The 16,160-nt window shown below is 41.0% G+C and overlaps 1 protein-coding gene and 1 long non-coding RNA gene across 2 annotated transcripts; both read right to left on the bottom strand.

The window, feature by feature from the left end:
- Window positions 1-1,028: 1,028 nt before the first annotated feature.
- fxyd3 (FXYD domain containing ion transport regulator 3) lies at window positions 1,029-12,540 on the bottom strand. The gene is made up of 8 exons (XM_082550838.1): window positions 12,334-12,540; window positions 6,321-6,354; window positions 4,753-4,785; window positions 4,545-4,568; window positions 4,223-4,297; window positions 4,076-4,112; window positions 3,586-3,629; window positions 1,029-1,841 (listed from the first exon to the last, which is right to left on the bottom strand). Exons 2-8 carry the CDS (start codon window positions 6,352-6,354, stop codon window positions 1,822-1,824), a joined length of 267 nt encoding a protein of 88 aa, XP_082406964.1. The 5' UTR covers window positions 12,334-12,540; the 3' UTR covers window positions 1,029-1,821.
- A 2,459-nt stretch (window positions 12,541-14,999) lies between these two features.
- Window positions 15,000-15,514, bottom strand: LOC309716796. Its single transcript, XR_014279517.1, has 3 exons — window positions 15,490-15,514; window positions 15,363-15,395; window positions 15,000-15,073 (listed from the first exon to the last, which is right to left on the bottom strand). It is a non-coding gene; the product is annotated as an uncharacterized lncRNA (long non-coding RNA).
- Window positions 15,515-16,160: the final 646 nt, after the last annotated feature.

Here is a 16,160-nt window from a genome sequence, read left to right as displayed (position 1 = left end):
CTTAAAAGACAGAAGCTACGGAAGTTTCTGGATTGTTTTTGTGGATGCAGTGGCACCCTGTGTTCACTGAACATAGGTAATGTGAGGATTTCCACTTTAAGGTTGTCTGTTTTTTATCCCACGACACAGAGTGACACATTTTTATTTATTTTTTGTTCATTGTATACTTTTTTGTTGTCTTTTTCACCCTTGTATACAGCGACTTAAACCTCAAATTCTTTTCTACATTTTTCCAACAGATGAGGAAATCAGCAGTTGATACATAACATGGTACACAGCCTTTTAAAAAGTGGTCGACTTCTTCTCTCGGGTGCTCCCTTTAGGGGTCGCCACAGGGATCTGCTCCCATCTCACCCTGTCCCTAGCATCCTCTGGTCACATGTATGTCCTCCTACACTACATCCATGAATCTTTGTGGTCTTTCTGCCCCCCGACCGCTCCATATTCAACAGCCCTATGCCTCGTTTACACATTTCCAGCTATTCCTCTCCAAATTGCTCTGATATGATCATTTCTATCTTGCTAATCCTTTTCAGTGAAAATCTTCATTCTTCTACTACTTCCAGACCGACCTCCTGCCTTCATCCAAACATCATAGCAGGTCTCACTACCACTTTCTGTCACAAACCACCTCTGACACTCATCTCCACCCACTTCACCCTGCCTGCACTGTATTCCCCACCTGTGTTGTAAACTGTCCGTTGCGTCAGAACGTTGACCCAAGGTATTTAAATTCATCTACCTTCACTACACCTACTGCTTGCAGATTGTTACACCCATGAGGTGAATCTTTCCAATTCTTTACTCCTTAAAACATCTTTCAGAAAATCAGACACACAGCGTACAATGAGAAGCGTATCCAGTTAAGCCTCATTCAATTGTTGGAAACAACACAGCTCACTCTCAACAACTACATCATTTTTGTCTCTGTATTACTGCCTTCGGTATACTGGTATTGTACAGCAGGCCTTAATTTGAAACTTCATAAAAAGCCCCTTTGTAAAAAAGTAAGAAGTAAAGAGCACATAGGTGTTTCAGCATTTCTTTTATAGAAACATGACTCTCTGAACAGTGCAATCCACTACACTCTTTCAAAAGGCAAAACATGGAAACGAACAGATTTTGATGAATTCCCAGCAGCACCCTAATTACTCATGAATACATGGATTTCATATAATTCACACAAAAGCACACAGGGTTAGGCCGGCCACAGTAAGTGACTAACATCTACATCAATGTTTGACTCAGACATACAGTACAGGTATGAGGAGTAATGTGAGACATTTATTTGGGAATAGGTTTGTGCTACTATTTTACTTAGATACATTCAAAACTACTAACATAAAAAAAAGACCTGTGTGTCAATGACCAATTTCTGTCGTGAGCAGCTGGGTATCACAGCTGGTTAATATCGATTTATTCATTTTTATTTTTACACAGTGTGCAGTATCACAAAAGGTAAACTGATTGAAATGAAAGTGGCAAAACCGTGTGTGTGTGTGTGTGTGTGTGTGTGTATGTATGTATGTATGTATGTATGTATGTATGTATGTATGTATATATATATATATATATATATATATATATATATATATATATATTTATTTTTGAACGTGGGTGTATGGGTTGAGGGGCGGATTGAAGATCAGTAGCTCAGGTAGAAAGCGCCACACCTCAGATCAGGTGCACACAGACTACTCTTTGTTTATCTCTCTAAATAAACAACAGTAGGGTGTTGTGGGTTGTCACGAGTCCCAGTGCTCATCCTCTGCGGTGTCTGTTGCTTGCAGATTTGGGAAGTCGGTGTGTTCTGGCTGACATCTAGCAGTCGCAGGCACGACCTACAGAGACACACACAAAGGAAAGCATGGTTGACTTTCTTCCTGAAAATATGATCGCCAACATGAGGCACAAACGGGGTCCTTTAGTAGGGTCTGCATGACTTTGCTTTAATCTGCAATATAACTCAAACTGCATTTTTAAAAAAAAAATTAAACCTCTAGACTTTAGAGAACACTGTGACAAAACATTGCAGATTTAACTGGGATCTTGTGACAGCAGTAAACATATTTAGAGAAGTAACTACTGAAAAGTGTGACTTTTTTTTATTAGGCATTAAAAAAAGGAAAGAAGAAGCAAAATACTTCAAAAACAAACAAATAAAAAACACCCCCCAGCTCAACCCCATCATGGCAAGTGAGGCCGTAACAACGTAGCAATCATAATTTTATGTAAAATGATGAATGTTTGTGGCTCTTTGTAGAAAATCCACTCTTTGTTATATGCTGCTCATCATCTGAGAATGAACGTCAGAAAGAGGAAGAGTGTGTGGGCCTGTGAGTGGAAACTGCCTAACAGTGCAGTATGTCCCTGTGGGATCCTGCTGAGTTGCCTGTATACACACCCAGTGTTTTTTTCCATATGGGCCACCTGTGTGTTTGTCCTATATTAAAGCTGCTAAAATCAAAACAGCTTGGCCTCAGTATCAACAGCTCCAACACAGAGTATACAAATTAACAATATTTCTGTGTTAAAAAAAACAAACAAAAAACGCTAAAAAATGCAAAGTTAAATGAAACAGCAGTACTTTTTGCCTTCCTCTCTCCTTCCCTTCTCTGCCTGCCAGACTCCCAGAGTCCCTGCACCTGTTGAACAGCGAGGTCTGTGCCATCTCAGTCCAGCACTATGAGCGTTTTCCATTCTGTGTCAGTGTGTGCGTGCGTGTGAGAGACACATGGGGATGTCTACAGTGAAGCAGATGAACCGAGTATATATAACTTGAGATCTAGGCAGGATGCCAAGTGGGTGATAAAATTGTGAATATGTTGATAAGAGAAGAAGTTGTTTATCCGGCTTCACACAACTCATAGGTATGCATTAAAAAGCTGAAATAGAGTGTCCTATACAGGAACAAAATATTCCATTTCCAATATTTATAACTTCATCACATGACAGAACATCAAACTTTTTTCCTCTTTTTCACTCAGTTTAACTGTCTAATGAGTGTTTTTGTTATAAACATTTATGTGGTTGTTCCCCCACTTAGAAGAACTTTATCTTTGCTCTCTGAGAGGAGCCTGCACACTGTGCCGAATGGGACATTAAATGGACTGGCCTGTAATCGGACACACGTGAGGCTGACCAGTCAGTCACTGATTCAGGGTGAGAATGCTGGACAACAGTCTCTGGCCGGTCGACTGGTGCACCTTTAGTTTGTGAACCAGTTAATAAGGTAAAGAGTGTTGTCAATGGGGCGACCGTGGCTCAGGGGGTTGGGAAGCGTATCTGTAACCGGAAGGTCGCCGGTTCGATCCCTGGGCTCTCTGTCCTGGTCGTTGTGTCCTTGGGCAAGACACTTTGCTCTATTGCCTACTGGTGTTGGCCAGAGGGGCCGATGGCGCGAAATGGCAGCCTCGCTTCTGTCAGTCTGCCCCAGGGCAGCTGTGGCTACAACCATAGCTTGCCTCCACCAGTGTATGAATGCGAGAGTGAATGAATAGTGGTATTGTAAAGCGCTTTGGGTGCCTTGAAAAGCGCTATATAAATCCAATCCATTATTATTATTAATCAGGATGTATGCATTACCTTGATCGGTAAGCATCTGCTGAGCATTGCTTCCTGTCCTCCGCCTGCAAAGAGAAGCAAGAATTCAAGAATTGGGGTTGAAAAAAAACAAAACAAAAGCCTAACATGACTTGCAAGATAATATTTGATATGCGGTGCCATTAAGGTCCGTCCACACTGGAAGTGCTTTGTTTCTTGTGCATTGCTTTGAAACTGAGGGCTGGTTGCAGATATTCGAGGCTCCAGTTGTCAGGAGTATCCTGTGCTCTCATTGGCAGTTGCTTCAATCGCTTAGCTGGAAGTGCCACACAAAATGTGAGAAAAGTTTATCTCAGGTCCTGGCCGCTTCATGTTGCCAGCGGTTATTTAACCTGTAGTCACTTGTAGTCAAATGTGATCACTTTCTGTGGTCTCTGGTGGGCACATTGCTGCAAAACATTTCCGGTGTGGCCGCAGCGTTAGTTTACTCCTGTTACACAGATGTTTTTTAAATATTTCGATGACAGATCACCTCTTATTCTGGTTGAACTTGCACCTGCAGTGGCCGCCTGAAGTGAGAGAAAAGAAGCAAAGATGACTGCGTGCCTTTGATGGAGTCTATTTATAGCTGTGCATATATTTGTATAATGCATGTATCTGTGAGTATTTTGCCACTTACTGAGAAGGATGGTGATGCCAATGAGACAGAGAACGGCAGCTAGGATGAGGCCTCCGACACGCAGTCTGTGATAGTCTGCACGAACACATCATGTTAGCCATTAGACAACAACAACAACTTGAAGTAAAAAAAAAAAAATAGTCAGACAAAAGGTCGAGACTGAAATCGATGCACCAACAAGTAAATAAATATTATAGACATTTACCCAACAATATTTATATTGCATTCTTCTTTTATATAAGGGTGCAACAATCAATATAAGGCATCATCTTCTTACTTTAATCAACTGACATAAGACAGTAATAAATTTACAGATAATTACCAAAGGTGAAGGGGTCATCTTCCGCTGTAGGAACAGAAATAAAGAGGATCAGTTAAAAGCAGACACACGGGAAACATTCAGAAACATCTAAGTAGTGTTATCATCAGTGGTATTATCAGAGTTACTAAATCGTGGCATGCCTAAGTGTCAGGAGGACAGGTTTCAAACATTAGGCTCTATTGAATCTGACGTCCAGGACTGTACTTACCGTTCTGTTCTTCTGCGAACACCTGGGACACAACTGCAAGGGATCAGACACAACAGTGAAACAGAGCCAATCTCGTGCTGCTGATAAGAGATCTTGAAAGTGGAAGCTGATGTTAAACTATTTCATGCAGCATTCAAAGAAAGGCAATGAAATTCTCTCAGTGGCAATTCATAAATACCCCTTAAAGCTTTCGTATTTAAAATTATAAATAAAGCTCCGTTTCACCAAATATCATCTCTAGTTTCCACTTGATGAAGCCTCGCTTCATTACCAATGGAAACTACACTGTCAGAAATTAGTTCCACATACGGTGCTGTGAAAATGTATTTCCCCCCACTTCCTCATTTATTGTTTTTTTTTAAATGTAACATATTAATGACACTTAAATGTTTCTGATAAAACATTTTATTTTTAGACAAATATAATCAAAGTGAATACTAAAATGCAATTTAAAAAAAAAAAAAAAAAAAGGATTTTATTTATCATGGGAGAAAAGTTACCCAGACCTATTTGACCCTGTGTGAAAGAGTTTGGTTTGAGGTCACAATAAAATATCTCGATCAGTTTTCACTCAAGATTGTTTTTTTTTGGGTGGGTGGGTGTGTGGGGGGGGGGGGGGGGGGGGGGGGTTGTATTTTGAGCCATTCACAGGTGGACACGTGGTATATCTAACTGAAGTGTTCTTGAGCTTTAGGACATGAACTGATGGATGGACATTCTCCTTCAGGACTTTCTGGTAGAGAGCAGAAAGCAGCCCAGACCATCACACTACTGCCACCATGTTTGACTGTTAGAATCTCGTCAGTGTTTAGAATATTTTCTGCAAAGTTTTGGGGGTCATCAAGTTTTTTTGGTAAATGTGAGAAGAACCTTTGGGTTCTTTCTGGTCAGCGGTGGTTTTCTCCTTAGAACTCTCCAATAGATGCCATTTTTGCTCGATCTTTTTCTTGTTGTTTAATCATGAACTCTGACCTTAACTAAGACTAAGTGAGGCCTGCAGTTCTTTAGTTGTTGTTCTGATTTCTTTTGTGACTTCCTGCATGATTTCTCCAATCATCAAGTATTTTTTAATTTATGATTTAATAATTGAGGCAATTACTTTTTCACACAGGTAGGTTTGAATACCCTTTTCCCTTAATAAATTACATCATCATTTAAAAAGTGCATTTTGTATTTACCCAGGTAGTCTTTGTCTAGTTTTTCAATTTGATGTGCAAGAAAAAGGAAAATCAGAAAGAAGCATATACTTTTACACAGTACTGAATTACTGTAAACCTAATTAAACCAAGACTGAAATGGTGACCAGATGATATCTGTAGCCACTCATGAACTCTGCTGTTTATTTTCTCCCCCCACCACGTTATCAGGAGTCCTCAAATATTTGTACAATGTGCTGACAGGAGAGAGACTTGCAAGCTCTGTTAGAAGGAAGTGAAGCTAACTGGTCATGCTTTCCGATTTAACAAATGAATGAAAATAACTTAAGTTTTTTTTTCTTTTTCTAAAATGAGAAAACGTGATACAATTTTTTCCCCCACACTATATTAAAAGACTTGAGTTTTACTTACTTGTCATTAACACCAAAACACAGATCTTCAACATCTTCAGGATTTACATAAGGACAGAAACACAAGCTCTAGTTAGTTGAAACATCCAGAACTTCATGTTTCACTTGTGCATGCATGTTGACTGAAACCATTAACTTCTAGTCAGTACAAGGCTCTGGCTAGTACCAGCCAACAAAGTCAACAGACATGATGCAACATTTAGCCTCACAGTATTTTCTGAGGGGCAGTAAAAGGACTAAACACACAGAGATACGCTTACAGGACATGCATCTGTCCCCTTTGAAGCACACACAAAGTCAAATGATCAAATTCAAATGGATACAAAGTGGCCCCTCCTGCTTTATTTTCACACACAGAAACTTGAGCTGATGTTGATGGACACAAAGTGCTCTAATGGAGCCTCAACAGGAGAATTACATCTCTCGTGCATACTGCATTGCACTGCTGCCATCTTAAAGCACCGAAGCATTAATGTTCTATAGCCTGAATATAGACCACATTCTAATGTCATCATGCATTATATATTGTGTGGCCACAGCTATGGTGACTGTCCAGGTGTTTGAAGTTTCCTGTCAGTTTTTTTTAAGTCTTCTTTGTAAATTAGCTTTCACTTGCAGATAAACAGGATAAATCCACAAGAATATGGTAAGTGCACTCAAACTTCACAGCTATTTCTGTCTGAAAAAACAAGAACAAAACAACTGAATTCAACTTTTTTTAAAGGTGAACTGTGCATTGGCCAATTGAGCTATTTCTACTGTTGCCTGAGGAGCTTGGAAGAAAAGCATCTGGACTTCTTTAAGTTTCTTGAAGACGTTTCTCCTGTCATCCCAGAAGCTTCCTCAGGTCTAGGAGCAATGGTGTTCCCTTAGAAGTGAAGAAGATTCTCAGATGAGAGGTGAAATGTCTTCAAGAAACTTGGAGAAGTCCAGATGCTTTTCTTTCCAAGCTCCTTAGACTAAGACGACCTAGATACATCTATAAACTGGTGTCACTGTTTATAGAGAAATGTATTTCCAGAGAAGGGCACCCATATTAAACACACTATCTGAGGTATTTGTGCTGTGTGAGGTGGAATATCGGAGCAGGGGTATCATGTGCTCTCAGAAAGGACACGCCTTAACCCCCTGCCCCTGAAAGAAAAAAACCAGGGCAGCGATTTTCCACTTGGCATAAACATTCACACATTGGAAACCTTTAAAAAGTCTGGCATCCCCTGACATCCTGAGACAATGGGTTGGTCTGAGTTTTCAGTCATAGACTATAAGACTTTTGCAAAGATCTGGGATCTTGACAGGATTAGTTTTTTTTCCCCCAAGACTGCAACGAGATTCTTTTTGGGATTATTCTCCATCATGCTCCTGGTGGAAATTTACAAGAAGAAAAGCTGTTGATCCATGGGGGAGAAACAGAAGCAGCGTTTAGTAACGACTGCCTTGGATTGAATGTTGTTTGCATGAGGCCAGACACAAAAGTTAAGATAACATTAAAGAGAGAGGGCTCCGACTGAGCTTTGCGGCCACCTTACACCAAACAAACCAGATGGGGGACACAAATTTAGCAAAACTGTCATGTATGCCCTGCAGCATTTGTCTGTGAACTGAAAGGCTGCCATAAGAGGAGATCTGAGTGCACCCCTAGTTACTTGTCAAATTTGATGCCCCACTTAGCTTGTCTAAACTGTCCTGAAACCAGTAACAGCTTACCACTTACCCCCCTCTGTTTTTCATGAAACTACTATTTCCTGTAATTTCATGAGAAACATGAGAAATTATTGATTTTCTCCACCATACTTGATATGGGAAAGACTATCTTTGGATTTTGGACTGACAGACAAAAACAGACACCTGCCAATGATCTGATGGGTCTGTGAGAAAATCTGTATTTTTCACGTGTCATTTTATATACAAAATTATTAAATTGGTCAATTAATCTGGTATCTTCTAGCATTTTTGCTTGTGTGAAAGGGAGACATGGTGGTCACTATAAAGAATGTAAGCAAGAACAATGTGTCTCCCTGTTCAGCTGGTGGTATTTCGGAGTTTGGCAGCAAAGAGGAGAAAAAGAAGATCAGGACGAGCGCCTCCATCACAGTGCCTCCCCACAGCAACCCAAGGCGAGCCAGGGGGAATGCACAGTTGCTGGAAATAGGCCAACAACCACTGGAGAATGGTTTACCTAGTTAGAAAGGCACCGGGGGAGAGAGAAAGGTGGGAGAAACAAAGGCAAAAGCAGACAGAAAGACAGTAAGAGAGAACAAAGATGGAAAAAAAGAAGGGCAGCTGAAAGGTCAGGCAGGGGAGAGAAAGGTGGCGCCTCCCAGCTCCTACTGAAAGATCATATTCTAACGCAAATGTTAGTGTAGGGTGGGGCGAGGCAGTAAGTGATGAAGGTGTGTATCCCAATCATTGTGTTCATGACTTGCAGAAACATAAGAACAAACCACCTGGTGTGTAAGTAAAGTGTTCAAACTTGGCCAGAATATGCGGATTGTTCATGAATAACTCACATTTACACAACTACTAGATTTTTCATGTATAAAAAGAACAAGAAAAGCTGCAGATCTTCAAATTGTAAATGCTGGAAACATCAATCTATATTGTATTTTTGTTTAAAAACCTACAAGAGTCACTGGCTAATCATCCTGTTGTTTCTGACCTAATTTAGTTATGGTTTCAGGCCACTTGGAAATTACAAATGTTTCCAGAGAACCACTAAAAACCTATATTCACAACTGCGGGCACCAACTCCCCGTGGAGCTTCTTCTGCTCCAAGGATAAAGAGCTTTCTGTTCTGGCTCTCCCCGCCTGTCTCCGACTATCCCTCGCGTTTTGTTGTCAGCTCTCGGAGCATCCCTCTCCCTCCTGACCTCGGGAGTGCTTTACACTCCGTCTCATGCTCTCTTGCTGCGTCCTTTCACCCATTGCTTCTTTCACTTCATCTTCTCTGTCCTCATCAGAAAGTGTTCAGCAATCGCATGTTTGTTTAAACACTGCTGTTTCATACAGCTCTTCTGTTTTTTAAGCTCCTGTTACCCTTCCAGTGCCCTCCAGTCAGTTTAGACCTCTCCTTTATTCTCTACACTCTTCAGTTCCTGGACACGCTTCGTCACGTCCTTGCACTTTCCCCAGCATTCTCTTGTTTATCCCTTCCCTTACAAATTCCCTTGAAGATAGGCTCTCTACTCTATACACTCGAGCCCATGGTGAGCTTCCCTTTTCCGCCCAACACTCCTTCTCCTCCCTTTTCTACAAGTGAGGTTACGCAATAAACTTCAGCTACGTTCCACTTCGACTTCTGCTAACAAGTAAAGCTTCTGCAAACTGATTTTTAAGTAACGTGAACATTTTGTGATCAGAATTTTTTCCTTGTGTTGGTGCTACTGCAGGAAAGATCGTAGGGATCCAAAATACACAAGGAGCGCTCCTCGGCTACCATTCAGTGTCAAGAAGATGATCTTTGGGGAATGAAATGAGCAAAGCACACAAACATGTGAGCACCTCGGCTTTGAATGTGAGCCAACTGCCAGTTCCACCAGATCATGCTTAAGCTGCTTAACTATGTTTTGAGCCATGAGGGTAAAGTACAAAATGAATCAGTGATACAAGTACGCGTGTATGAAAAACACACGCATGCAGTACGTTATAACTACACTCTAAGTCTTAATATCAGAGCTTCCTCTACTGTGTGTGTGTTTACAGCATGTATGACTTGGTTTCTGTCTTCTAACAATCCCCCCACCCCCCGTCCACCTGTTTGAATGCTGGACACTGGTGTGCTTGGGGTCATGTAATGCACTACAAAGCCAGCTGCCTATTTTCAGAGGCATTTTTTTATTCCTAAATTAGAAGCAGTGAATTCCAGTATGCAAAACATCCTGTACGAGTCACACACCCACAGGGAAGTCTTTGTCCTCGAAGAAACACACTGCACACAGTGTGAACCTGCTTTAACCAATACTTTTCCTCTACTTGCCCAAGACAGAGCAGAACCTCCCTTCACTTTGTGACTCCGGCGTTTGATGATTTTCCAGAAACGAAAGGCTGGAAACGAAATGTGTGATCACAAATGCAAGCTGAAAACAGCAACCACAAAATGGGCTCTGTTGTTGCAAAACTGTGTGGACTCCATTGACAAGTAAAGAGAAACAAGCAACAGAGAAAGGAAGGAAGAGGAATGAGGTGGAGGAGATCAGCACTGGCAAAGAAAATGAAAGAGTGACAAAACTGAAAAAAAAGGGAAAGAAATACATCACATGACATAAAGTTTTGAAGTAGGATTTAAGCTGACAGTGAGTGGGAGAGAGGAAGATGAGGGAGAGTGCGGTTGGGTAAGAGAGGGGAAGAGGAGGGACACAGAGAGGGAGTGGAGCATACTAAAGCCATGAATCACTCATGGAAACCACAGTGAGCGGCTAGAAACAGTCTTTATGTTGTAGAGTCATACTCAGCAGATCAACAAAGACCGTACATTTCCATAATTTAACCTCCTCTTACACCCATCAATCTCCCAAGTGCTGACTAGCAGCTGCTCAAAACAAAATTTTTTGGAAGACCTCTATCATCTGTTTCTCTTCCAACATTATCCCAGAGAAGGAAAGGAAATGCTCTGAAGGTCACAGTCACATGGCTGATCTAAAATCAATGTCTTCTTGTTGCAGTTTCTAAATTTGTGTTTGTCAGCCACTGAACTGATGCAATTAGGAAAGGTGAGCAGCAAGTGTGCCACCTAAGAGCGCTTCCTCGTCCTCCCTTTTCTCTCCACTGCTGGTCCCGTTTTCTTTTTAGGCTTTTGTAATTTACATGAGGAGGAGAGGACGTCCAGACAAGTCTGTCTCAGCTAAGAAAGGAAAGAAAACGCCATTGCAAATACTTTGACTATATAAGTGAAGTTATTATCATCACAAAATCATCTTATTTAGCTTCTGTCCTGTCTTCTTACCATCTCTTCTATTATATCACCAGCCTATTATCCTAATGTTTGCCCCCTAGCTTATATCACTGGAAAAACAGGGAAGAACTGTTGGGAGAGAGTTGATCATCATTTTCCACAGAGTACATTTGCTCTGCAGCACTCCCATCACGTCTTTGCACAACACATTTCACAGCCTCACTGTGGTTATTTGGTTCTGTGGGGGCTTTATTTTGGTGGAAAGTTAACTTATTTGCTCCATATCTGAATTCCTTGTGCTCTTGCAGAGTCTTCTTTGCACATGCACAGTCTGTATCTGAAACCATGACGATCAAATGATTGCTTTGATAAATTAGCAGCATGCTATGCATGTCCTGTGCAACATAATCTGACTGCCTGTGTCCTTGTCCCACTCTGTCCTGGTGGCACACAGTCACTTCTGCTCTTATCAGCTGGTCACACATAGCATTTTGCAGTCCTGTTAAAAAAAAGACTGTGTATACAGCCTACAGTATGAGCACGTTAGAAAAGTCTAAAGTAGGAAAGCTTACAACCGAAAACGGAAAAATAATGTGCGCTTTTTAAAAATCCAACTCCTTATTGGTGCGATAAAATATGCCGCAAATATTCCTTTGAGTTTTTCCTCTTATCTGATGACTTTAAACAAGGACCTATCTACAAAAAGCTGGTGTACATTAAGCCTGTTGAGCACTTAAAAAAATAGCAAAGAAGGTGATGGACACACGCACGCAAATAAGCGCGTGCAGTCCCGTTGTCCTGGCACTGGTGAGCTCGATGGAAACGGCCAAATAGACGTTATAGGCGCCTGACGCTCTGCTTTTCCGCCTACGTTGTATTTACTCGTCTTATTTGAACCTTTAAGTGTAGAAAAACACAATAACAAAGTTTTCCCCCCAAAAGTTCTTCTTTTCTAAGATGACAACCTAAATGTGACGTGACCCTACAATTAGCCCGGAATGAGATTAATGCTTTCAACTGACGAAAAAAACGTAACTTCATCAACAAATTTCCGCAACTAAGGATAGACGAGGGCGTCACTGCTGTGTGAAATGTGAGCTAATTTATTTGTTTCGGCACTTACCTTTGTGTTTAGCAGCGACAAGCAAATCACGAGGAAATTTCTCACGAGCGGACGGATACGTGACACTGAAACTGCGACTTCTCTCCACGCGCTGCGCCAACACCCTGCCTTCAGCACTCCGTGACACTCTACAGGTTGGCTGGGTTTTAGGGAAAAGGGGGCAGAGTTTAAACTGCTGGAGCTTTGTTGCCGTATCCTGATCCCAGGTCAGTTTTTGGGGGTTACGTTTGTCAGCAGAAGGGTTGGCGGCTGGAGAAGAGCTGGGTGTGGAAGCTGATCCAGAGTCAGTTGTAGGCGCAGAGTTGGAGAGGAGGGGAATGTTTGCTTGTGGAGAAGGAGACGAGGTTTGTGGGGTCGGGGTTGGCTTTTCCTCCGCTCTGTGATGTATGTTTACAAAAACGGGCAGTAATAATTTTATAAGTACTGTAATAATAGCATTTGTCACCATTACAGTTGAATATGAAATAACGTCTTATTTTACTGCTGGAAATGAAAGTTTGCTAATTTGCTGTAGGGAAGTTATGAAAATGAGACTCTTGGTTATTGACACCGACATTTATTTTGACTTTAATTTCGAATTGACTCAGGATATTTGACAGAATACACTTTTCATGATTATTCCAATAGTTTAGAGTTTGACAGCATCAGTATGGACAACTGATCAAAACAGCAGGTAGTAATGCTAAAATGCTAACTGTGTATTACTTAATCAGCTTTACACAATATTAATAACTAAAGAAGCACCATATGGCAGACTGGATATGATGCATGGATGAGTGTGTATTTACAAAAATAAACATCAACGTATCAGCACAGAAGTGGACATTTACTTTTTCTCTTTGCATCTCCTTCTAGCAGACCGGAAGGAAGTGATGTCAAATTTGAGCAGTACTTGATTAAAAAAAAAAAAAGGATGTGTCTTCACACAGGTATCTGAGCAGGTGAGCCTCCTCTGAACCCCCCTGCTCTCAGGAGGCAGTCAATCTCTCCGCCCCATCTCCTGCCAGCTCTTCTTTCAAGGCCAAAACCAGTTTGTCAAGCATCAGATCAGATTTCACTGCTGTTGTCAGTATGTTTTCTACAAAGTGACAGAGGAGCGAGAGGAAGTAATTAGTGAAGTTTCAACAGAAAGACGGAGATGGAGACAATAAATAAGAGTCACTCAATTAGGGCTGTCCCAAACGATTATTTTGATAGTCGACTAGTCACCGATTATTTTTGCGATTAGTCGACTAATCAGATCATCATCCATTGGACGTAAAACGTACAGCTCATTGCACCAGCATGCATCTGCTCTTATATAACTATCATTAGCTTACAGCTTTAAGTGTTTAAGGTATGTGCTAACTAAAAATAAAGACAAGATAGTTTATTAAATTTAAATGAAATTTGCAGATTGTTTCGGTGAAGTTTAATAAACTCCTTGCTATCTAAAATATAACAGGACACCGGAGTATATTCTCAAGCATCTCACACTTCTGATAATCAGTTGTCTGCTTGACGTTTATTCAGCTGTGTATAAACTATAACTTTAATCTCAGCCAAACCGATTTACTCAGGAACAAATACTGAAAAAAGCCAAACACTAACATTTTTAAGTTATCTAAGTGACATATATATTTAACCTGAGTAGCGAAAGACGGCGGTGGGTTTGAAAACGATTTTCCGGTCCGGTGTTCTCACGGGCTCTAGTGAGCCTTGCCCCCGGCTAACTATCGAGCTAGTGGGTAACAGACGTCTCTGAAAACTTCGGAGCACTTTTGAAAATATGTGGTGTCTTGATAAACTGAGCAGATATTTCAAGTTTACACAGCTACATTAACATAAAATATGTTAAACGTTTATTTTGTGACCAGAAAGAATAATAAGAGTAACATTAAAACTAAGTAGCTGCCGCCATTGTTGGAAACTGAGCTGGGCTGCACTATGAATTCTGGGACACAGTTTCTTCTTCTCCGGGGTTTAACGGCAGCTGGCATCCTTGTACATGCAGTGCTGCCATCTTCTGTTTCAGTCCGTTATTACACTCTTAAATCCTGCCACTTATTCCTGCGTCTTTTGGGATCTTACAAAGCTTCAAACAACGCGTCGACTATTAAATTAGTCGTCGACGATTTTGATAGTCGACGTAATCGTGACTAGTCGACTAATCGTGGCAGCCCTACACTCAATTTATTTTACAAAGTGAGGCTTAAAAAAGACACAAAAAGAACAGCTTACCCTCTCTTCTTGCATTTGCCATCTGTGGAGAGAAACCATGATGTAGTCAGTCCCAACTCAATTACAGTGACCTTTTTTTTCTACAGAGGTTCAGAGGCACATTTTTGTCCATGTGTGTGTTTTTGTTGCGATTACAGTACTTACAAAGCAAAAAACCGATTCCTGCACTGATCAACAAGATGGCAAAGACCAGTCCTCCAATCCGTAGGCTTTCATAGTCTGTTTGATGCAAAGCAAACACATCCGCAAATCAAGCAGAGAACCAGCACATTTTCATTTATGATATGGATTAAACTGAACAGAATACACATTGTCATACTCTGTTCTTTTATAACTTTTTAATGAGCATATATTATTGATGTGGTAGATTTCAAATTGTATATGATAAAAGAAATAAGAGCATGTACACTTACTGTAAACAAATGAATCTTCAGACACATGAAGGAGGCGATATAAGAGAGGGAAAAAGAAGTTAGTGACAAATTTGAAGTAGTCGTGAAGTGTGACAGCATTTGGTTTCCTTGAACCAGAGGAAAGAGAGAATGTAAAGCAAATGGAAATAAATAAATATGGTGTGGTAATGACATTCTGTGAATTATCAGTTGAGTAGCTATTATTAGAACTAAGCAAACTGATTTATCTGCTCTGCGATGACCTTCTGCAAACAGTTTGACTCTAAAAATATTAGTCAGGGCTGCAGAAGAATGACTTTGATTGTAGGGAGAAATACATTTGTGGATGGCTTGTTTATAAACCAGGACTGCGACAAACCCATTCTCAAGGTTAGGTGCACGTAGTTTTGACCTTACTTGCTTCGGCTTCCACAAAAAGGCCGAACAGCACTGCAAGAGAAGCAAGGGTGATAAAATATGAATTCTATGGATTTTATGTGGACTTTGTCTTTAATGTCATTTTCTGCATTTCTGTTTTGTTTACCTGTGAGAAAAGCCACAAGAGTGAGATGGCCCATCTTCAACACAACTGAATGAGACAGATGGAGAGAAATGGTGAGACACGATTGCGAGACATCACTTTTTCTCACATGCATACATAAGAGAGCCAAACAGCGCACGCTCTGCCCTCTCCTCGGGAAGATTGCCCTTGCCGTGTGAGAGGTCGGTGTCTCGTCAGCAGGGATGCACTCCGAGTGTTTGGAGAGTAAACAGCGGATCGCTTTTTGTTTTGGGGAGGAACCCAGCGGGTCCTTTCCCTCAGCCTACGCTCAGCTCTGCAAATGTTCATTGCAACTGGATGAATGCTGTCATGTGCTTTCCAGTATCGTTTGTTTTGGAAGTAACATGCTCAGTGGAAAAAAAAAGAAAGAAAAGTTTTGCAGTCTTTTAAAATGTATGGTGTCTGAGGAAATTAACCTCAGCGTCATCCCCGAGTTCTGAATGACCTTGGAAGACCCCTGGGCTGGCAAGAGTCAAGGCATTCTAGAAATTTAGCACCTTTTCTCTTATTGGCTCTTCTCTCTCTTGCTAAAAGTGATTTTCCATCACTGTTTGGATTTTTAACAGCCATGCCTCTTTTCAAACCACGCACAAAACCCAGCAAGATAAAAGACACCTCGTGCTTTTAAAACACATCAGATTTGCCTGTCAAGA

Source organism: Aulonocara stuartgranti (assembly GCF_965226115.1).
Source record: "Aulonocara stuartgranti genome assembly, chromosome: 11".
NCBI classification, from domain to species: domain Eukaryota; kingdom Metazoa; phylum Chordata; class Actinopteri; order Cichliformes; family Cichlidae; genus Aulonocara; species Aulonocara stuartgranti.
Note: the sequence above shows the minus strand (reverse complement) of the source record. Positions and strands in the feature narration are given on the sequence as shown.